The sequence below is a fragment of the Chelonia mydas genome, chromosome 19 (assembly GCF_015237465.2).
Source record: "Chelonia mydas isolate rCheMyd1 chromosome 19, rCheMyd1.pri.v2, whole genome shotgun sequence".
NCBI classification, from domain to species: domain Eukaryota; kingdom Metazoa; phylum Chordata; order Testudines; family Cheloniidae; genus Chelonia; species Chelonia mydas.
In genome coordinates this window covers 9761329-9783900 of record NC_051259.2, presented here as the reverse complement: position 1 = coordinate 9783900, position 22572 = coordinate 9761329, and the positions used below count along the sequence as shown (strand labels likewise).

Below are 22572 nucleotides of genomic sequence, written 5' to 3'. Positions count from 1 at the left end.
AAGAGTGGCTCCGTTCCGTTTAGCGTATGGAATCAATTTAAGCTAAATTGAGATAAGCCTCTCAAACCGAAGGAGTGCCCTCACCAGGCTTTGCGGAGATTGAGTACATCACTTTAAGAAACACTCCTTTAGTTAGAGCAGAGCCAAGTCTGCAGACAAGGCCAAGCTCTTGCACCTCTTCAGTGTCATGGTAGGTGGACGCGCGTAGCTCCAATGAGGAAAAATAGTTATTTCTCGTTTCATTGCTTTTCAACATAGGAGACAATCCCTTTGTTCATGGCACCAGCTGAGGCCAATGGCAGGACTCGCACTGACTTCAATGGGAGTAGAAGCAGGCTTCCTGGAGCTGGGATGTGCCTTTTTAATTGGTAGAGCATTATGCATTACTTATGCCCACCTAGAGTAGTGGGGAGAATACAAAACTGCAGACCTTGCACTGCTCAGGAACCACCACCCCCGCTGCCCCCCTGACTCCTTCTCTCCTACCCTAGCACATCCCAAACCTTCCCTCCCCACCACACGGATCTTCAGAATTCTCCCGCCTACAACCCTCTAAAGGATTTGCAGGGGTACACACCCCCAGCACTCACCCACCCCCTGAACAGTCTTTGCTGGCATGGCCGCTTCTCAGCCCATCTCCCCCTTTAATACTGCAAGGCATGCATATGTTAAACCGTCCGTCAGTCAGACTGTAGGACTGGGAATCAGCCAACTGGGCTCTAGTCTTGGCTTTCCACTGACTTGCTGCATGATGTGGGCAAGGCACTTTACATTTCAGCCCCTCAGTTTACCGATTGAAGATAATCCTTCCCTATTTCACATGGAAGGGTGCTTTGCAAAGTGCTGACAGGCTCTGGATTAAACCGTCCTGTGTAAATCCAGAATATAGATACAACAATCAACCCCTTAAAATCCTTAAATAAATAAAATTAAATATGGAGTGAGAGTGCGTGCAAAGCAGGTCTCTTTATCTAGCACAGGAATTTCTAAGGCTACGTGAAAGCTTATGGGATGCAATTTTTTGAAGCCATTTTGCCCCCGCTCCATTAGAAAATGCCGATTTCAGAACCTGGCCCCAGGAAGAGGTTGGTTTTGGTGAATTTTTCAACTCAAAAGATTTTGAAAAAAAAAAATTGAAATTGTCAAAATGTTTTGCTTTGCCATTGTCAGAACAAAAAAAAAAAAAAATCCAATTCTCTGGTTCAAAAGAACTTTTCATTTCAAAATAAGCTAATTATAGTAAAAAGAAAAGGAGTACTTGTGGCACCTTAGAGACTAACCAATTTATTTGAGCATAAGCTTTCGTGAGCTACAGCTCATCCGATGAAGTGAGCTGTAGCTCACGAAAGCTTATGCTCAAATAAATTGGTTAGTCTCTAAGGTGCCACAAGTCCTCCTTTTCTTTTTGTGAATACAGACTAACACGGCTGTTACTCTGAAACCTCTAATTATAGTAAAAGATCAAAATGCGAACAAAACATCTTGATTGACCCAACCTGAAGGATTTCCCTCCCCCTAGATTTTCAGTTGGTGAAAGTTTGCAACTGACTTTTTGGCCCCATTCAGGACAGGAAAATTTTTGGAATCTTGAAAGTTTTCATTAATAAGAAAAGTCCTTCCCCGCCCCAGCTCTACATACAGCCTTGTCCTCCTCCTGTCCCTCACCACAACTGCTCATCGCATTCTGTCTAAATTTCTATCACAAACTCTGCAGGGACCTGTTCTTACTGGTCTACCAAGGGCCAAGCACCCTTACAGCGCTCTGTGCACAGTGTCAATCATTTGCTGAACGCTCTCATGGGGACCAGAGGGAGAGAAAAGAGCAGAGAGAACCTCTGTTCGATGGTCTTGGAACTCTGCTTAGCTACAGAAGCCAGACAGCTTTGGTAAGCTCCACCAGCTTGGCCAGAATCCCAGAGCCTTATTCCTTCTAAACCAGTGTTCCAGAATCAGTGTGGACAGGGTCCCACCTCTGGCTCTGAGCCCCAGCTCAGAGCACAAAGATATGACTTAGAGGCAGTGTGCATAGTCCTGCAGATGGAGGCAGAAGGGGAGCTGTACTCAGAGCAAAGACAGCTCAGTCTTGGCAGGCTCCCACAGGAGCTTTTCAACAGCTCCCCACCCCAGCCAGGAACCCTGTGGGTGAGCAGATGTGACGTGGGGGGGAATCTGTAGGTAGTCAGCGGGGCCATGGATTACCCAACACCATTCCCCCCACCCTGCAGGAACGGGGGAGAGAGAGAGAGATAGGAAGAGACCTAAGAGAGGAAGGAGGCTTTAATGAGAATTATGCCAGTTGTGAGCCCTAAATGCCTTCCCATCTCCTGCTGTTCAATCACCGGGGTAAGGGCCTGCTGGGGAAGGAACAAAGAGACAAGCGCGGGACTGCGCTCCAGCTCTTGTGGACAGCCAGGATTCCTTCCTACCTCTCCCCATTTCTTACAGGGCACACTAACCCTGGCTTTGGGGGGAGGAGGCAGAAAGACCCTTCAATCTGGGGGCGAGGCAGGGCCATTTCCCCTACACAGCCCTGGTTCATGCTGGAGGGAAATGTACACAAAAGCTGTGTCAGAGCAGGGCTCAGGCTGGTTTGGAACAGCATGGCCCTGCCCACGCTGGTGCCCAGACTGTATCAAGGCCGGCTCCGGGAGGGAAGCCGTGCTTGACCGGCAATCTGAAGAGGAGATGGGCTCAGACTAATGATCCAGATCTAAACCCGCCCTGCTCCTCCCATGCTTAAAGTTCAGATCAAAGTCCCCACTTTGCAACTGGCCCTTGGTCTCAGCCTAGCACAGCGGAGCCCTGGTCTATGTTGGGCTCCTAGGCCCTACCCCCACCAAGATGATAAATGCCAGAAATGACTTTCAGACACAGCCCTCTCTCTAGCGTCAGCAGCAAGGAAGGATGCCGCTAATTTTCTGACAAGGACATTGAGAAAGCCACAGGAGAGACCTGCGTGGCCACAGCCGGCCCAGCTTTGTCACTCAGTGCAGGATTGTTCCCTGCAGTGGGGAAAATGGTAGCCCAAGCCTGCTCAAGTCAGAGCTGCAAAGCCCCTCGAAAGAGCTTCTCATGACTCCTGGGCGCACACCACATTCTTAATCTCAGAACCAGAAGGTAGCTCCTCCTTTCCTCGAACGTGTTCACCACCTGGCTTGGGTGGGTAAACTGGAGAGGGGCTTGTTTCTTATCCCACATCCCTGTTGAAACTTATTCCACTTGTCACATATTTGTGGGGTTCATGCTTTGCACCAAGAGCATGCCAGGGTGCCCCGACACTGCAACGACACACCTGTGGCTGGCCCATGTCGGGCTCACAAAGCTCAGGCTGCGGGGATATACAATTGCAGCGTAGACGTTCAGGCCTGGGCTGGAGCCCAGGCTCTGGGGCCCTCCCCCTTCACGAGCCCGAATATCTACGCTGCAATTCGATAGCCCCACAGCCTGCGTCAGCTGACACGGGCCAGCTGTGGGTGTTTTACTGCAGCACAGACGTACTCTCCAAGTCCAGATCAACTTGCACAGGTTTGTTCGTTTTAGGACCATGGTGTCAGGATTAGTCACCGCAACTGTGGGCTCTGAAATTTGCACTGCTTGGGCTAGCAGGACAGCGATAGCAGCCCACGCTGGCCTGACTCACAGTTGCCAACTCACAGTTTTATCTCAAATCTTGTGAAATTTGTGTTTTTTTCTTAAAGCTCCAGCTCCCGGAGTCAGGAGATTATGTGACAATTTCAAATTTAATATATGGCCAGGTAAGTTTCCCACCCCCCTGGCTGTGGAGAAAAGTTTGAAAATGGGATCCCTAAAGGCTGAAGAAACAGAAGGCAAATAAAAAGCACCCCAAATAGATTTTAAAAATCATGAAAATTTTGGGGATCGGACTCATGATTTTCCATGGGGCCGGTGATACGGTTAACCCTCTAACGTAGCATAGGCTACATAGCACAACTGGTACCACCACTGACAGAAGTTACAGTCATGCTAGGAAGAAAACAAGCAACGTTAACCACGGTCTGCCTAGCCTAGATCAAACCTGCATGTGAGATCAGTCCATTCAACACAACCCGCTTGTATTTTCAGCCCCGGCACTCGGTACTGAAATGTTGCCACCGATTCTCTTCCATGGCTAAGGAATGATTTGGGTGTTCATTTGCATGGGCTGCATAAGCAAGGAGGGATTATTTATGTGAATAGGATTTTTAATGTCTCCCCTGAATCACTTGGCAAATTTTTCCATTGCCTGAGGGAATATAGAGCTGAGAGAGAGAAGCAGCTTCTTTCTAAGAGCTTGTCTACACACAGACTGGGACAGAAATAAGTTCAACACTTTCAGTTTGCATCTTTAGCTATTTTGGTGAACATTGTGTGTCAAACACTTTTATTTTGGAGCAAGCGCCTTATTCTGAGTAACCCAAGGGCTTACCCGAATGGGAAAATTGACCAGAATATCTATTATGGAATAAATGTCCACACGGGGAATTTTTCTGGAATAGCTATAGCATTTAAATTCACATCCTTCCTTATTCCAAAATAGCTTCCCCCTATGGACAAGCCCTACACCGATTTTTTTTTTGTAAACTGATTTAAGTTAAATAAAGATAGGGCATCCTTGTTTCAAAATAAGAACGTCCACACAAATACATACTTGTACCGTCAGTTATGTTGCTGTGTGTTACCACCAATCTACTTATTTCTGTTCCAGTTTGGGTGCTGACCTGGCTGACTTTTAAGTCAGGGTTTGGGGGTATGTTAATAATGGAGGCATTAGCATAAGGCAGGGGCTCTCAAACTGTGGGTCAGGACCCCAAAGTGGGTCGTGACCCTGTTTTTATGGAATTGCCAAGGCTGGCTTAGAATTGCTGGGGCCCAGGGCTGAAGCCTGAGCCCCAAAGCCAAAACCCTTGGGTTTCAGCCCTGGGTGGCGGTGCTCAGGTTACAGGCCCCCTGGCTGGGACTGAAGCCCTTGGGGCGGGGCTTGGGCTCTGGTCCTCCCCCATGGGGCAGCAGAGTTCAGGTGGGCTCAAGCTTCAGTCCTGGGGTTGTGCAGTAATTTTTGTTGTCAGAAGGGGATCACGGTGCAATGAAGTTTGAGAACCCCTGGCATAGGGGGACCTGCACTTTATGACCCAAGAAGTCCATTCCAGATCTCAAACACATCCAGACTTTTCTAGGTTTGACTTGAGCCTTGCTCTAAAAAAAGAGGCGTGAAGAGATTCCATTTGTTTGGAGTCATTTTATCTTGGAGAACGTTTAAGGGCGTTTTCTCCCACCCCCCACGGGTTTGAGAGTTTGTGGTGGGGGAAGGGAGATGCCTGCAGTGATCAGTTTAAAATTTAGACAGAAACAGGAGCTCAGAGCTCTTTTTGAAATGGGACAAGTCTGCTCTTTTTGGAACACAACACACTGCCTTATTAATCCCAGCAATACTTCACAAACAAAATAGAGAGAGGTACAAAGGTGCATTTCCCCATTCAGAATAGCTTGGATATCAGCAGATTCTCTTATAACGACTCCAAGTCTAACTTGGCACATTGCTGGCATCTTGGAGGCTGATCTGCAAACACCTAGTTCACTCCCTTGCAGAGTCCCATTGTGCTCAGTGGCAATCTCTACACCCTATAATTCCCAGTGGCTTCACCAGTGGCAGACCCACACTGGCAGTGCAGACAAAGTTCTGGCAATCACATCACTGCATTCTCTAACCCTGCTCAGGGTAGAAAGCTTGATCCCCTAAACCAGTGGCTCTCAACTTTTCCACACTACTGTGCCCCTTTCCGGAGTCTGATTTGTCTTGGGTACCCCAAGTTTCACCTCACTTAAACTACTTGCTTACAAAAAATCAGACATAAAAATACAAGTGTCACGGCACATTACTAAAAAATTGCTTCCTTTCTCATTTTTACCATATAATTATAAATTAATTGTAATATAAATATTGTACTTACATCTCAGTGTATACAGCAGTATAAAGAAGTCATTGTCTGTATGAAATTTTAGTTTGTACTGACTTCGCTAGTACCTTTTACGTAGCCTGTTGCAAAACTAGGCAAATATCTAGATGATTGTACGCCCTGGAAGACATCTATGTACCCCTGTTGAGAACCACAGGCCTAAATGTTCACAGAAGGGGATCACAAAAGAGTCACAACACAGCCAAATGGAAATTCACTTCAGAATTCAAATGCCTATTTGGGAATCATTTCTCCCTATTAGCGAACTACAACCATGAGTTAAGATCACAAGCTAATCTTTTCCATTCACTAGACATTAGCAATTTCCAGACCTTTATTAAGCACCATCAGGCTGTAGAATCAGGAGCTGGGGCCACCAGAAAACAAAATCAGCTGTTGAAAAATCTGTCCTGGTAAGATGCCCCTTGTTAATTCTGGGTACGATCCCAGCCAGGTTATTCACACTGAACAGATCCGGCTCATCTAACATTTCTGTCCAGCCTGCCAGGCTCTTTGGCTGTCCCCTCGCAATCTCCGGGCCGCTAAAAGTCCAGCAGTGTAGTGGGGCGCTCAGGCAGGCTGCCTGCCTGCCATGGCCCCACAACGCTCCCAGAAGGAGCTGGCTCCTGCTGGCATGTCTCTGTGTGCCCCTGTGGGACCATGAGTGAGTCAGTTTCTGTGCCTCATTTCCCCCCCCCAGTCTGTAAAATGGGAATAATATTCCTGTGTCTCGCTGGTCTATTTTGTGCATGGCATAACGGGGCTCTGATCTGAGCTGCAGCTTTTAGGTGCTATTGTACAAGAGACCCGAGCCTTATCTACACGACAGCTTCCGCTAGAAGAGCTGTACCTGTTGGGAGTTACAAGGCTAATGGGACTACTCGTTGAAGTAAAGTTACTCAGGTGTGTAAGAGCTTGCATGGTCACTGGCTTCAAACTCATGGAAAGTTAAGCACAGCGTCGTTTCAGGTTGGGCTTTCTGTGAACTACAGTAGGACCTTGGGTCCCTGGTCTGGGGGGGGCCCCTATGTGCTAGGGGCACAACAAACTGCCCCACGGAGCTTGCTTGCCCTGGGACTGGTTTTACTATTGGACCAACCTGGTAGTTTGTCCCTTTTAATTTATTTAAATAGAAAGAATGGAGGGTTCCCAAGCCAGCAGTGAAGAATATCGGCATACTGCGTAAGGGACCACGCACGACACAACAGGAGCGACTTGTGCCGGCCATGCCTGGAGGCAGCAGGTTCTAAGACAGGTGTGATCGTGAGAACGGGTGGGCCAGCGTCTTCCACAACTGGGTCAGGAAACAATGCTCCAATCAAAGCATAACAGGTTCTGTCCAATTCAGAGCAAGAATAGACAATATCATGGTAAAGACCCCTGAGCCCTGTCTACACTGCTATTGCCATTAATGGACCACTATAGGCCTCAGTTTTCCTGCTACAGATGCACCCCAAGGTCTCATCTACACCAAAAGTTATCAGGTCTGTTCCACCGTTGGTGCCCCCAGTGGAAGTGGAAGTGCTAGAGCAGACAGGACTCGGCCATTTGTACCACTGCGCTGCCTAGGAACGCATGGAGTAAGAGTAGACGACACGATCGTACAGGACACGGCAGCTGGGCTCCACCAGTGCTCCCATGGCTAGCACCGAGGAGCTCCTCTGGTGCAACGTTTTCATCAAAAGCCACCGGTGTCTATACCAATACACCTGTCCACAAGTAACACCAGCTGTAATGTAGAACAAAGACCAAAAAAGAACGCAGATCTATTTGTTCAGTCTGAATAGCGTAAACTGCTCCGGTGTTGGTCTTGTGGTAAAGGCGCTGGGCTGGAACTCTGAGCTGACAGCTCAACCTTGGTCTCCTGTCATAGACTTCCCCTGTGATCGTGGTCAATTTACAATTTTGCTGAGCCTCAATTCCCCCATCTGTAAAATGGGGATAACAGGGCTACCTTTCTCCCACCATTTATCTGTCTTGTCTGTATAGACTACAAGCTCTCTGGGGCAGGGAGTGTCTCTTTCTACGTGTACCTAGAGTGCCTCGCACAAATGGACCCCAGTATCAGCGGCCTCATACAATATAGTTCTTTTTCAAATTAATAAATACTTTGCCCTCCAGTGGCACATCTTACAAGGTTCCTCAACGCTCTCAGAGAGCGAGAAATTGGAAAAATGGAACCCAGGAGTCCCAACTCACAGTTCCGCATTGCTCTAATTATTAGACAACACTGTCTCCTTTCCAGAGGACATGCCTGTCTAACCCATGATCTGAACTGCAGGGAAAAATTGCCATTCCTTGAACCATAGGAATGGGATTCAGATGCCCGCATGATACAATATCACAAAGCCCTGCCGGGAAGAGTTCTATGGAGGTAAAAAACAAAACAAAATGGCCAAAGTGCTATCCTTATTAGATAGCAAGAACCAAATTCTTTTAAAATTCTTAACACTTGAGTTTCTCTGGATACGCATTAGCATTCCCCTTTGATAAACATGCCGAGAGGTTCCTCCACTTCATTGCAGCTTCTCAACACTCATGTATCCTTGGCCAACAGGCTTTCATTTTTCCACAGTAACGTTGCTAATCCAATACGTGTATTTTCCACTCTTCCCACCACAGCAGTATTCAGGGGAGGGACTATTTTCCCCAGCAGTGGAAGAACATGTTTGGCACAAAGCTGCGATAAATCCAGCACTGATAACAATAGGCCCTGTGTTTAAGGGCCTGAACTTGTTCCCATAGTAAGTTCTTTGGGTGGGGACCACATCTTCATGTGTATACGGTGCCCAGTACAATGGGCCCAGGATCCTGGCTGGGCCTCTGCACTCTACCGTAATACCAGCATTAAATAAGTCAGTCTGAGTTTTGCTATTGATTTTTCAGGACACGCTCCTGCTCCCATTCAAGACTGAGCTCTATAAGGCCACGGCAGCCTAGAAATCAGCAACCCAAAGAGGCTCCGGATGAATTATCCATGGGATCCACCACCCTACACACTCACCTCTGAGTTTAAATTAAAGTTCAGCCTCTACATGGAGCCTCAAGATTGGGGGAGGTGGGAATTGCTTTATACGGAGTACAGCATCCTGCCCTTCAAACCACACTACCAGTCACACAGCATGCTGGGAAGCTGAAAGTCCCCAGAGAGCTGCAGAGTCCGGACTCTCTGGCTAATAGGGGGCTCTGCTATCAGATCAGTAACAGTAAAGTACATAAAATTCCAGGGGATTATTAATCCTTGTGATTTCTTCGGGAAACGTGACTCTGAGATGTGGGGTTAGGGACCAGGATGATTTTCCTAATGCGGTTGTTTTAAGGGACGCACAAAACGTTAATTGTTCAGGTTAGTTTAATTTTCCCCCCACCCAGAGTTAACTATTCCCTTTCTGTTCTCCCCTTTTGGGAATTTAATCTGGGGCTTCCAGACATTCCTCAGGCTTTTCTCTGAGCCCGTTTTTAAACAGCTTTCTGTTTTAAGACTCGAGTGGGTTTGTTTTTGTAGTACACCGAGCTTACTTTCACTAGTTTTATTTGAGGCTCTCAAAGCTCTTCCCAAATATTAAGCCTCACCACACCCTAAGAGGCAGGCAGGCAGGTTTCAGAGTAGCAGCTGTGTTAGTCTGTATCCGCAAAAAGAACAGGAGTACCTTGTGGCACCTAAGAGACTAACAAATTTATTTGAGCATAAGCTTTCGTGGGCTACAGCCCACTCCATCGGATGCATAGCAACAGATGGGATATAAAATCCTGCAAGAGAACCGTTCTCTGTTTTTACAGATGAAGAAACAGAGGCACAGAGAAGGGGAATGACTGGCCTGAGCTCACCGAGCCAGTCAGTGACAAAGACAGGAGAGGAGCTCGGGACTCCCTGTTCTTTGTTGTAGCTAGGGTGCCCCACTGACAGCCTGGAGATGAAATCTTTAGCCCCCACAAGAAGGGCAGCAGTGCCAGCCTCCCCCCTAGTGCCCTACCAACGTGCCTCAGTCTTGTGCTATGAGGACTATTTTGTGGCTTGGGAAAGGAGTTCAGTCTCCATGGCCCATTCAGTCCTTGGACTCTCAGCTGAGGCTGCAAACCATGGTACCAATCAAGGCATTTGCCTTGAATGTGTTTCAATTCCCCTTTTGCTGGTAACTCTTGCTGCCTTGGGGGGACTACCCTGGGCCTGCACCCACTTCAAGTTCCATGTGTTTGTGTTTTCTTCTTTCCCCCAGGAGGCTAGTTCATGGGTTCCTTTCTATTCTGGGCTTGAATTGGTCTTGCCAGATGGATCCAACCCACCCCTTCTGCTGGGGAGTGCTAACCACTGCTGGGGATGCACCACTCCAGCCACCTTTCCAAATAAAACTCCCAAACTAAACCCTGCTGTTGGGACTCTACAGCTGGTCAGGGACCCCATGAGCAGCTCTCTCATCAGTGGGTGTAAATCAGTGCTGCTCCATTGTCTTCAATGGAGTCTGCTGATTTACATCAGCAGGGGAACGGACCCAGCACCTCAGTTCTTGGCATCCTGGTTGAAGGCCAACTCTGCTCCTACGTGCTTCATCCCCTCTGCCTCCTCAGAGGCCCCCAAATGAATCCATCTCCAGTGCCTGGGGAAGGCTGGGAGATTTGACCTGAATGCCTCATTTTAAGCTCACAAGGCAGCCCTGGAGGAGCCCCGTTAGTCGCCTGTCCTGCAGAGATTTTAATCTCTTTGTGATCAGATAAAGGGGGAGAGAGAGAGGGAGACTCACCCCCTGCCGGGAAGGGCCATTCAAACCTGGTTCCTGTAATAAAGTGATTTAATAGATCTAAAGAGGCCAATTCCCTTCTTTCTCCCACAGTTACTTCCTGTGGGTCATCATTCACATATGTAAATGAAGAGGGGAAGGAGCGGGTTATCCAGGACACTGCAGCCGGTTAAGCTGGTTTTGGGGCATTGTGGAGGTACCCCATGGCAGACTGATACCACCCCTATTCTCAACACCTCCCCAGACACCTCATTGCTTGGATTTGTCCATTTTTCTGTCCTCTTCTGGATACTTTGGATTATGGCCCATCACTGACTTGACTCCCACACCATTCCTTGGGGTGAAGGTCTCGAAATACACAGCTATGTAGTGGTCAAGAAAGGTGCTGGGTTGACAGCCCCAACATCCTCTATTCATAGCACAGCATACACAATGGAAGTAGAAGTTTCCTTTGTGTTTCTGAAACGTGTCTCAACCTTGTCCCAAGGGATGACTCCTGGGGATGAGAGGAGACATTCATTCTCCATGCTCTCCTTGGCTTCTCTGTTGGGGCTGCGAACAAGGGGCCCCAATTTGTGCCATCCCAGTGGCGTTTTGGGAGAAGCCAGACAACTGGACTGAGTTCCAGATTAAATTCACACAGGCCAAGTAGCCACTGGCTAGTAATGACTTTCTATTACTACCAACCTGGGGCTGGATTTGAACCAGTAACCTTGAGATGAACGGCTCTATAGACCATCATCAAGCTGAAGCCATCTAGTTGCCCCACAGGCACAACTCCGTCACCTCAAAGGCTAACCTGGAAGCGTCTTGTTCCCTTTAATGCTAACACACAATTAAAGCAGGAAGCATGCAAGCTGGGGAGTAGCCATTTGGACATCAACGTTACCTTTGACCCTATTTCTCCCCTCCACCCTCCCAAAAAAAAGTCTACTCAGTCACTTACATAAGTTTCTTGAACATACCAGCTCTCCACCAACTCCCTCTAAGTTTATGGCTACATTGGAGAATTTGCAGCTGCGCCACTGAAAGCTCTCCAGTACAGCTGCTTTCAGCCAACAGAAGAGAGTGCTCTCCTCCACTTCATTAATCCACCTCCACCAGAGGCAGTAGCTGCTCAGTGCAAGAAGCTCTCCCGCTGACCTAGCACCGTCCACACCAGCGCTTAGGTCGGTGTAACTTATGTCACTTAAGGGGGGAGTGGCTTATTCACACCCCTGCGTGACATAAGTTATACGGCTGTAGATGGTAGCGTAGACATAGCCTAAGTGTGCGAACAGTCACAGGAACTGCTCAACCCACGGCCCAATCAGCACACAGCTGCGGCCCATGTGACATCCTCAGGGCCATACAGATAGTATATATATAGTGTGGATGCGGCCTGCATAAAAAAAGAGGGCCTGTGGTGGTAAATAGGTTGAGAACCATTGGCTCAGATTAAAGGCTCTCCAGACCCCATCTTGGGTGATTTAAGGAAGTTTGTGGCCTTTTTCTAGATAGGTTTCAGAGTAGCAGCCGTGTTAGTCTCTAAAGGGGCCACAAGTCCTTCTTTTCTTTTTGCGAATACAGACTAACAAATTTATTTGAGCATAAGCTTTCGTGAGCTGTATGAACTAAGCCGATGAAGTGAGCAGTAGCTCAGGAAAGCTTATGCTCAAATAAATTTGTTAGTCTCTAAGGGGCCACAAGTCCTCCTTTTCTTTTTTCCTAGATAGTGGGTTGTGAGAGATACAACAGGCAGACACACCCTGGCTAATTCTTTTTTGTGCAGGAATGTTAGTGACTGCAATCAGAAAACTAGACTGACTGGGGGCAATAAATGCTGGGGAGAACAGAGCATTCCTACCAGACTCCATTAGCCAGGAGTCACATTGAATTTCTCTCTCACACACACACACAAAAGATCCAGTCGCTTCTTCTAACAGAGAACTTGGCACAGTCATTTACTGGATCTAGTGACTAGTCCCAGGAACTGGGTTTTCCCAGCCAATCTGAATCAACCTCCTGCAAACTCAAACAAATGTTTAGTATGCATCTAAAGGCCTGTGTAATTAGAGCAAAAGCAGTTTCCTTTCTGTTCTACACCACGCCACCTCCCTGACTGCATTCTCCCAGGCTAAAAGAATTCAGTTTTCCACGTTCATTCACTTTGGGATTTGCCCTATCATTCCCCATCAGCCATGACCGCAGGAGCCATTCCCTCCTGGAGCAGAAGGTGAAAGAGAATCCAGACCCCACCTCCATTCAATCTTGTGGTTCCAACACACAGCTTCCTCAACGGCAGGGATAGGTTATAACCAAAACCCTGCATTTGAAACACCCTGAACTCTGGGAAAGCCCTGTTCTGAACTCTTTAAACAATGGCACTCAGCCTACCCCCGGAAGGAACCCTCTTTTCTGGAGGTCTCATGATATTCAGGAGCCATCAATATGTCCATTTCTAAGTTCCGCTTTTTCAGTGGTTTTCACATAACGTAATGTCCATTTAATGATCGAGTCTGTTGCAGGATATTACACTACAGGCACCACATCAACTTTTCAATGAAGAGAACAAGTTTCTTTGGTGCCATCTAGGAATAAATAGCAAACATGTTGTTTACAACAACAAACACAATCCAGATTCAGCTACCCTTCAGCCCTACTATTAGCCAGCTATACTGTGTCCACACTGGCTGGGCAGACTGTGTTTAACCTGGGTCAGCCTGAATCCAGGGTAGCTAAGGCCTTTGAAAGATGCAGAACCAGAACAGAGATCATGCAGATATCTCTAAGGGTATGTCTACCCTGCAAGTGAAGGTGGACTGCAGCATGGGTAGTCATCCCTGTGCTAGCTTTAATCTAGCTGGCATGGGTAACAACTGCAGTGTAGACATGATGGCACAGGCTAGCATCCAGAGTATAAGCTGATTGAGGACCCTGGGTACATACCCTGGTTGCTAGCCCATGTGCCGCCTAGCTGTGTAACAATCACACCTTCACTTGCAGTGTAGACACACCTTAAGAAATGCAGAACCAGGCCCCAGGGCTTTCCCCAGAGACCACCTATGCTGCAGTGTAAGGCAGATTCAGCAAAGCACTTGAGTCCCATTGGCTTCAATGGGATTTAAGCACATGCTTTAAAGTGCTTTCCTGAACCAGAACTCTAGCTGCAATAAGGCTCAGAAATGGTTGCGGGCAGGGGTGCTGGAGAAATTTGTACAGTGGGGGTGCTGAGAGCCATCAAACCAAACTGGAAACCCTGGATATAATGGAAACCGCTGCAAGCCAGGGGGTGCAGCACCCTGCCTAGTTCCAGCACCTAAGGTTGAGGCTAGCAGAGTCCCTGCCCCTCACAGGCAGGGAGATTTTTAAAAGCTGGTGCCACAGAAGATGCCCACGACCATTTCCCTAGATTGGCATTCACCCAGATCACAGGTTTCATAGGCCTGTCACATGCAGATGCAAACCGAGACTGGGCCTGCACCCCGTTCCCTCCATACTGTGGAGGACTTTTCTGGGGGTGGGGGTTGTAAGATTTTTCTGCTTCTTTAGAGCAAGAGAAAGGAGACCCCATCACACCACGTGAAGAAATGGTCTCAGCCTAGGTAGTGCCAGGGCTAGAACCCGTCTCTGACCGGCTTAGATTTTTGTCTCCAATCCCATTTTACAGCACATTAAGGACACAGCCGTGTTACACCAGAGGGATCAAAAGGTGGATGATTTTTAACTTCAGTGTGGACATGGTCAACGGGCACTGCCCATTGTTAACAGCCACAGCGTGGGGGTCGGGGTTTCTAAAAACATGATTCTCTCCTAGATGGGACCTAATCATACCACGGTCAGGGCACAAAGTGTTTTAACCTGTGCCCTGTAGCCCAATGAGCGTGTGAGTGATTCCATCATTTTGGAATGGGGTGGGAAGCCTATTCTAATTCACTGTCTTGGCCCCCCATCTCTCAGCACACTTCTTCCTCCATCCACTCCCGCTCCCACCATCCATGCAGGCCCCGGGACATTATTTCTACTTCCAGTACCCGGAAGGGAGCGCTTTCCACCCCACTTTAAGCAGGAGGGTGCCTGCCTACAAACCCCTCTCCAGCCAGCCCCCAGCCCTAGCCTCTCAACGCCTATAGCAGCTCCCTGCCCAGCCTTATGGGCTCCCACATGAGCCATTGTGGACAGAAAAAGGGATCAAGCAGGTATCCCTTTTACATACGCTGCAGGAGGGCTGGCTCCCTGGAGGTATTCCCGAGGGGAAGCTCGTCCCCAAATCCCCCAACTAGCTGGCCCTGGCGAACCAGTCCCCCGGTCCCCACGGGGCTGAGGAAGTGGGAAGGGAGAGAGGAGGCAAAAACAATCACAAGGAACAAGCGCTAATCCCAAAGCTCCCGAGGCAAGGCCGCAATCCCTGCAGGCCCAGCGTGGCATGGGGATCCCCTTCCCTGCCCCCCCTCCCCCACTCGTGGGGCTGATGAAGCTGGCTTGAGATGTGGGGGGGGGGGGGAGGGAGCCTCAGAAACAGGCTGGAGCTACCCCCTCCCCAAGAGGCTTCACAAAGCAGAAGCCCCAATGCAGGGGACTCCCCCGTGTCCAAACGCACCTCTCCCCCCCCAGCACGGGGGTGGGAATGCCCCCGGCCGCCCCACTCAGAGCGGGCTGCCCCCAGGGCTGAGCTGAAATCTTTGCCAGCTTCCTAGGCCGTAAACCGCCCAGCCCCACCGCCCTGCCCAGGGACCGGCGGAGGAGGCTGAAAAGCCCCTGGATCCACGCTGGCCTCGGAGAAGCCCCCCCCCCCCAGTCTTACCTGGTGCACAAAGACATCCACGGGGGCGTCCAGGGCAGTGCCCTCCTTGCTGGTCATGGAGAGGAAACCGAAGCCCATCCTCACGTTGAACCATTTGCAGATCCCGGAGCCGTGGAGGGGCTGGGGTTCCCCGTCTGGCTTGGGGGAGTCTCCCGCGGGCTCCTCGCCCGTCTTCGCACAGCCACCTGGAAACATCCAAGCCAGACCCACTGAGCTAGGGGAGAAGGAACCAGGAGAGCCGCCCTCGCCATAGTGCGGAGATGGGGACCAGCGGCTGGGGCGCCCATGGGAGCATGATCGAGGCTCCCTCTGCAGCCCCTGCCCTTCCCCTCCCACCGGAGGGGGCCCCCCCACTACTGAGACCCCCCGATTCCCTAGGACTCTTCCTGGCGGCTGCTGCTTGCAATCCAGCTGCGCGCACCAAGCCAGGCGGCTCCACACTCGCCTTAGAGAAACCGCCAGAGCCTTTGCTCCTTTGGGGGGCGGGGGAGTCTCCCTCTCCCCCAAATCTAAAGCAAATGCACCGAACCCCCACCCCGACATGAAGTACGGGTCACCCAAGTCTGATCGCAAAGGGGGCTGGGGGGGGGGAAATCAATCTCCTGTCCCTAGAAGGATAATTTTGTTATGCTGATCTAAACCAGTTGCAATTAACCTCGATTAGCTCCAAGAGACAGAGGGACTGAACCCCCTTCTCTCCCAAATGGTGCGAAATAAAAGAAAAATCCCCCCCCGAAAAGTTTTTGCCTCTCGAAATCAGCTGATCTCCCATTTTAAAAGGCACCCTCTCCACTCCCGCCCCCCTTTCCCAGCTGCTAGATTCGCCCAGTCTTCACAAAATCCCCCCAAAAGCCCACAACGTCCCAACTCTCACCCCAGAGGAAAGCACATGTTGCAGTGATGCACTGATTTCATTTACTATCCCCCCCCCAACCCCCCGCACGCCGGAGGAAAAAAAGGGGGGGAAAGCACTCATTCGTTCAGTGAGTTGCTAAATCTAAAGCACCCGGGGGTGGATTCTTCCCACAAAGCTGAAACAAACAAAACAGATCATTTTTGGTAGCGGTGAACCCCCCCCCAAATCGACCAAGGCTGTAATGAAGCAGCACCGAACCTGCAAACTGCTGGTTAGAAACGGAACCCATCCTGCGCCCCCTTTGCAAAAGCCTGAGCTGCGGCCGGAATCCCCTCCGCTCTGCAGCCAGCCGGGAGGGTGGCACCGCAGCTCAGCCCCCAAAAGAAGACTCAGCGTGCTACATCTTCACTCCAACAATAGCGGTGGGAGGGCCCAAGGGCTTTCCAAGGATCCCAAATTCTAAGAGACAATAGCAACCCCTAGAGCCATGCCTCCTCCTTCTCTCCCGCCTCGCCAACACCCCTGAGCTCTCCCCCCCTCCCGGAGGTGGGGGTGGGGGGAGTCACCTTCTGCCATGCTGCCTGCTGCGGGACAGCCCTGGTTAATTTCACTTTCCCCCTTTTCCTACTTCATCACGCCTGCTGAAGCCGGGGGGGGGGGGGGGGGAGCCCGCCTTGCCTAGACATCCATGGCTCTGTTTTATCAGAGTGTGGGTTTCACGTGTCCCCTTCCTCCCCCTCCCCCACCTGACTCAGTTACTTTCCCCCCCTTGCTAATAATTATACATTCCAAGAGGGATTTTTGTTTTAAGGGAGGGGGAGGCTGCCTGCGAGTGCAAACCCCACAGCGGGCCAATCACGGACAGAAACCACCTGTCAAGACCAAAAAAAAAAATGAATGACCCCTCCCAACCCCCCTTTGCACTCCACTCCACCCCCTTCAGGACACTATTAACCGCTGTACCCTTCCCGCCCCCCCCCAGCCTCTAGTCAGTTTGGCTGGGAGATGATAGGCAGGACTCTAGCTGACCTGTTTAAAATGAGAGCTCTCCCGCTTCATTCCTGCTTGGCCCTTTAAACCTTTCTCGGCCAATTCCCTTCCCCAGGAGAGGAGAGAGCGGGGGTACCACTGTTAGGGGTAGAGGAAGGGAATCGTGAGGGACCCTCTCCCAAAATACTCAGTCATGGGCAGTTGCTCCTAGGAGGATCTGGAATTAATGGGGTGGGGGGCGCCTTTGATTGTTTCCCCGTTTATTGCTCTCTGGTGATGGATTAATTTTAAACCACCTGCGATTGGAGTCATCTGGCTTCCCAAATTTCTGATTCGAGCGGAATTGAAATGACCCAACCCTGCTTTTGAACCACCCCCCAGAGTTATTTATTCAATGCTGGGCTTTAGTTAAAATTTCCCCAGGAAGATTTCTTTTTAAACAAACAAACAAAGTCTTAAGGGGGGAGGAGAAGAAAACACAAAGGGATGTTTTATGAAGGGGGGGGGAGCAAACCGATTTTTTGGTTCGATGCATCACGTGGAAGACGAATTAAGAGATCCCGCCCCTGTTCCGTGGTTTAAAATCAAAGGCTGGTGGTAACAATTTGGGGAGCTCCACTCAGAGTTGTAAATTTCATTGTTGCACACGGGGTAGAAATACCAGCAAACAGAAGCCATGTCCCCCAGCCAGAGGAAAAACAGGATGTTAAAACGAAAGTCACCCAGATCGAATCCCCTGTAAACGGTTCTTTTGGCCCCAAATCACAGAGTTGTTTTGGGAAGCGTTGCATTACAACCTGGGAATTAAATCTGTTCCAATCACTCTTTTTATAAAGTATTTTCCGATCTCGCCCCTTCACAATAAGTTAGGCAGGGCATAAATATCTTTGCCCCTCATACATGTAAAGTTCAGGGATAAACATGGTGATCTTATTTTCTCCCCCCACTACAGCCGGGCCTCTGGGGTGGGCAGGGGGGATTGGAAGCGAAGCCTGAGAGCTGGTTAAAAGGCAATCAGATCAAATGAGATGCGATCAATGCTTCATCGGGGCTGATGGATGGGATTGGAGACCCCCGGGGGTGGGGGTTCCCAGGCGCACAGCAGAGGAGAGACCCCTAAGGAAGGGGGTTCCTGTCTGGGAAATCCACTTGCTCTCCGTGAAATGCTGGGTCCCGGGATTAATCGCCCGCGCCCCGGGAGTGGGGTGTGAACTCTAGGCTCTCTCTGGCCAGCATATTTGGCATTACATATCTGGAGCGGAAATGACCCATTTGGCTATTCGGGGGGGGGGGCGCTTTCTTCCCTCCACTAAAAGTAGCTTGGGGGAGGGGCTGGCTGGGGGGGGCTGCATTTGCAACCGAGGGTCCCGATTTGCATGGCCTGAAGAGGTGGGGGCTGGAGGGAGCTGAGTTTCGCAGGGGTGGGTATCTCCAAGCTCCCCCCCTCCACCCCCGGGGAGAGATTTCATGGCTGGCCCAGGACAATGGCTGAGTGACCAGTGCAGGCTCCATTTCCGGCGCTCAGTTCAAACTGGACAATGCCAGCGAGCTATTCCCCCGGAGCAAGGCTGAACTTTTAAAGGGACAGCGCCTCTTATCCCAACTCCGAGAGCAGCTCCGGCCAAGCCCACCTCGGCCTCCCGGTCCTCGCCTCTTTTATTTGTAAAGGGACTGCTTGTTCCTGGAGACAATGTGGGTGATCTCCTAGCGGTTCCTTCCAAGCCCGCGAGCAGGGACAAAAGATCCCCCCCTCCCACGTCCCGATTTCCTGGGGGGCACCCCCAGACCGCGGAAACCGGTGTCTCTTTCTACCGCCCCATAACAAACCTGCCACACCCTGCTCTGAAATGGGGTTCCTTCGGCTACAGGCCGCTTCCAATGCACAGAGATGCCCGTGGGCCGTTATATGGTCTATATAGGGATTGCTCAAAGAAAACACACTCCGTCCATCCCCCGCGCTCCCTCTGGTTCTACCCACGCTCCGTCCCCCTGGCTCCTCCGATTCCAAAGAGCTCACACGGTCCCTTTCCCTTGCTTGTTTTGGGGGCAGGAGGCGGGACTTCAAAACTAGAATTAGTACTTCCTCCCCCCCCTCCAATAAAAAACATGTTAATTGTAAATTAAAAACGATTGACACTGATGAGTGATCATTCCTGGCGGCCAGGAAAACCAAGCTCTCGCCAGGTCACTTTTAAGGGGATTGCTATTTTTAATTTTCAAATGGCGAGGTTGGCTGGAGATTTTCCTTTTTTTTTTTTTGTTGTTGTTGTTGTTGTTCATTCATTAAAACCACCCGCGTGGGAAATGGGCGCTACGCGGAGACTCGCCGAACAGCGGAGTGGCTCCGTTTCAGGGAAGCGGCGGTTAGCTGCAGGGTGTGTAGGAGAAGAGACAATCTCCCTCCCGGGCACTGATCAAGGCCGAGCCATTGGTCTTTCCTCGCCCCGAGCCGGCTGCGATCTGTGCAGGGGACGCGGGTCGGCCCTTCCCTGCCCGAAGGAGGACCAAAGGCCGGCGGAGAAGAGAGATCAGAGCCAAAGTGGGAACTGGCAGGAGGCCCCGCCGCGCTCAGCAGCTGGGTTTGAACCGGGCGCTGTCGGCACCCAGGCACTGACCTGGAGTTAAAGGGGGGAACAGCCGAGGGGACTGACAAGAGGCGAGAATTTCACTCCCGTTTCGGAGGGGCCGGGACACCCCGCAACTGACACCCCCAGAGCCTGGGGCTGGGTCTCCGAGGCTAGCGCCGGACAGTGCCTGGCCGAGCGCTCCCCGCTCCTCCCTCTGCCCAGGCTGGGGGAACTCCCGCAAAAAGGGGGGCTCTGAGAGCCCCGCTAACCCCGGCTGGGCCGGGCTGTCCCTTCATTGCACAGTCAGGACCCGCCACCCCGCTTCCTGGGGCTTTCTCCTCTCCCCCACGTCACTCGAACTCTTGGGTTAGGTGCCGATTCTAAAGCTGGTTCCCCCTTTCCTTTCCCGAAGGGATCCTGCCGGTGAGCTGGCGAGTTTGGCCAAGGCAACATTTGACGTCTCTCTGGGCTCTGCAATAACTCGATTCCTGCTTAGCCCAGGATTCACATTCAACATTCACCGATTTGCACATTGCTACACTCACCCTGCTGGAAGGGGCAAGTGGGGAGGCTTTAAAGCAGTGCTTCTGGCTCAGTACCTTATCTGTCTGTGGGCTACCAACCCCTTCAGTAGCCCCGTTCACCGGGGGGCCAGCCAAGCGCGTCCAGTTTAGACTAGGATGGGGGGAGAAAGAGAGAATTCAGGATCAAACCGGAATCCCAATGCTCTGTCCAGGGTGCTGACTTGCTGGGTCAGCGCCGCCTGTCGTTGTCCCTGGTGCTGAAAGGCAGATCGGCCTCACGCTGTCCAGGGCTCTGAGTGGGGATTTTCATTTTCTAGACAAGCCCAGAAACACACACGAAAAATGATTCAGTTTTTTTTCTTAACCCGAATCTAACTTGTTAAACATTCCACGCCCCGCCCCTCTTTTATCTAGCGTGTCCATAATTGTGAGGGAAAGGACAATTCAGTTGCGTTGCTAACATCTCAACGCGGTTATCTTTAAATCTTGCCTTGATGGTTATTTCTAATAGTTCCAGTTTTGCAGTCAATGCAAAGCTTTCTTTGGGTGTTAACTGCCGTCTTTGATTATAGGAAGTGGCTGGAGTCTGTGGAGTGTATTTTGATCATCGAAAAACTAGGGGTACTGCTCAATATTTCTGAGACGCAATATAAAATAATGGAAGAAAGGCCTGAATAATCCCCCCCTCCCCGCTTTTCCCCCCTTAGCTTCACTTTTTGGATTGAATATCATGTCATGTGACTCGAGATATTAGGACATCTGAACAAGTGTTATTATTCTAAATAATTATGTTGCATCACTGTTGTAATATTTTAATAATCTGGGTTATTAATAATTATTACCCAATTAATGGATACCTATTTAGGCATGACTCACAAAGTCAGAGGTGTATTTAATTTGCAGGACACGCTAGGCCTGCTCATAAGAACAAGCACCATGAGTCTCACCATGCAACTGTTGCAAACTTTCAGATTCATCTTCCCAGAGCAGATAAGCAGGTAGGGAAATGCAGTTCTAGGGAACTGATCAAACCTTCCCAGCAGTGATTCGGGAGGGTGGTTTTATGACAGTAGATTTCTGAGGCAATAAACTTCCGGGGGGGGGGGGGGGGATACCTGTGACTCTTGATTTGTACAGAGTCTAGTTAGGGGAGAAATATGCCCCTTGACACTATGATCAGAAGGACCCATTATTCAGTCTGAAAATGAAGGACCATTCAGAAATAGCTCTGATGTAACTCAGTCAAAGTGAATGGATTTAGGCAGGGATGGTTCTGACCCTTATGTTCTCTTCTTTCATTCCCTCATCACTATCAGGAATAAGTGTATCCCAGATACAGGGAGAGATTGGCACCAGCTACATAAGCTAGTAAGCATCTTCCTTGGCATGTTGTTGCATTTGTAAGTTGTAGCTGACATGGATCAAGAAAGGATAGCTACAGAGATTGGGAGAGAAAATATAAAGTCCAAGGGGATCTACTAACCTGCCATGGGGAGGTGACACCTGATGGTCAGAGCATTCATCTTCCTAGCATGGGGGAGATGGGCCAATCTGCGCAGGACAAAAATATGTAAATATATATCAGAGTGAAGGCCACTTCAGCGACTGCCCAAGAAATCAGTGCTGGAGGCTGGGCAGGGCCTCAGAGAGCCCAGGAAGCCCCTGTAGTCATTCTTTACCAACAGCTTCCATTGCTCATCTTGGAAGTCAGGCCAAGCCTTCTTGTGCTGGGGCCAGGACAGCAACACCCTGCACTGGACCACAGAGTACAACTCAGCAGGAGGATTGCTGAAACCTTCCAGGCCCTGCTTAATTTGTGTCAGGGCTTGCCAGGGCTGAGCCCTGGCACCTCTGGGCTTGGCAGGGCGGAGTCCCAACACCTCTGGGCTTGGCAGTTCATAGCCCCAGCACCTCTGAGCTTGCTGCACAAGTTATGAATGTAAAAAAAATTGCTTGAGCCCTGGCACCTAATTGCTTGAGCACAAAGTAAGTGTTGGGGAGGAGCACTGCCTCCGGGTCCCCACTTTCTGTCCAAACTGATGCCAGTGGGCTCGGCATCACTCCAGACATGACAGTTAATGGACTAGACATGGGGGAAGGGGTCTGTACCTCTGATGGGTTGCCTCCTTTACTGAGTGGGGAACTCTCTGCTTGTCTGTCAT

At 50.2% G+C, this 22572-nt stretch overlaps 1 protein-coding gene across 5 annotated transcripts in view; it reads right to left on the bottom strand.

Moving 5' to 3' along the window:
* Positions 1–17577, bottom strand: part of LIN28A (lin-28 homolog A) — a 37463-nt gene extending 19886 nt beyond the window's left edge. For 3 of the 5 annotated variants that reach the window (XR_006286609.1, XR_006286610.1, XR_006286611.1), the window contains exons 1-3: positions 17359–17567; positions 16588–16788; positions 15474–15658 (exon numbers count right to left, since the gene is read on the bottom strand). Coding sequence is in view for 2 of the 5 variants with exons in the window: in XM_007064803.2 (XP_007064865.1) it covers positions 15474–15658; positions 16588–16618 (216 nt within the window). In the remaining 3 variants the exon portion in view is untranslated. Of the gene's footprint in view, positions 1–15473; positions 15659–16587; positions 16789–16895; positions 17188–17358 lie in introns of those variants that run through there. The other 2 variants (XM_007064803.2, XM_043532387.1) reach the window with 2 other exon arrangements.
* Between the last annotated feature and the right edge of the window lie 4995 nt (positions 17578–22572).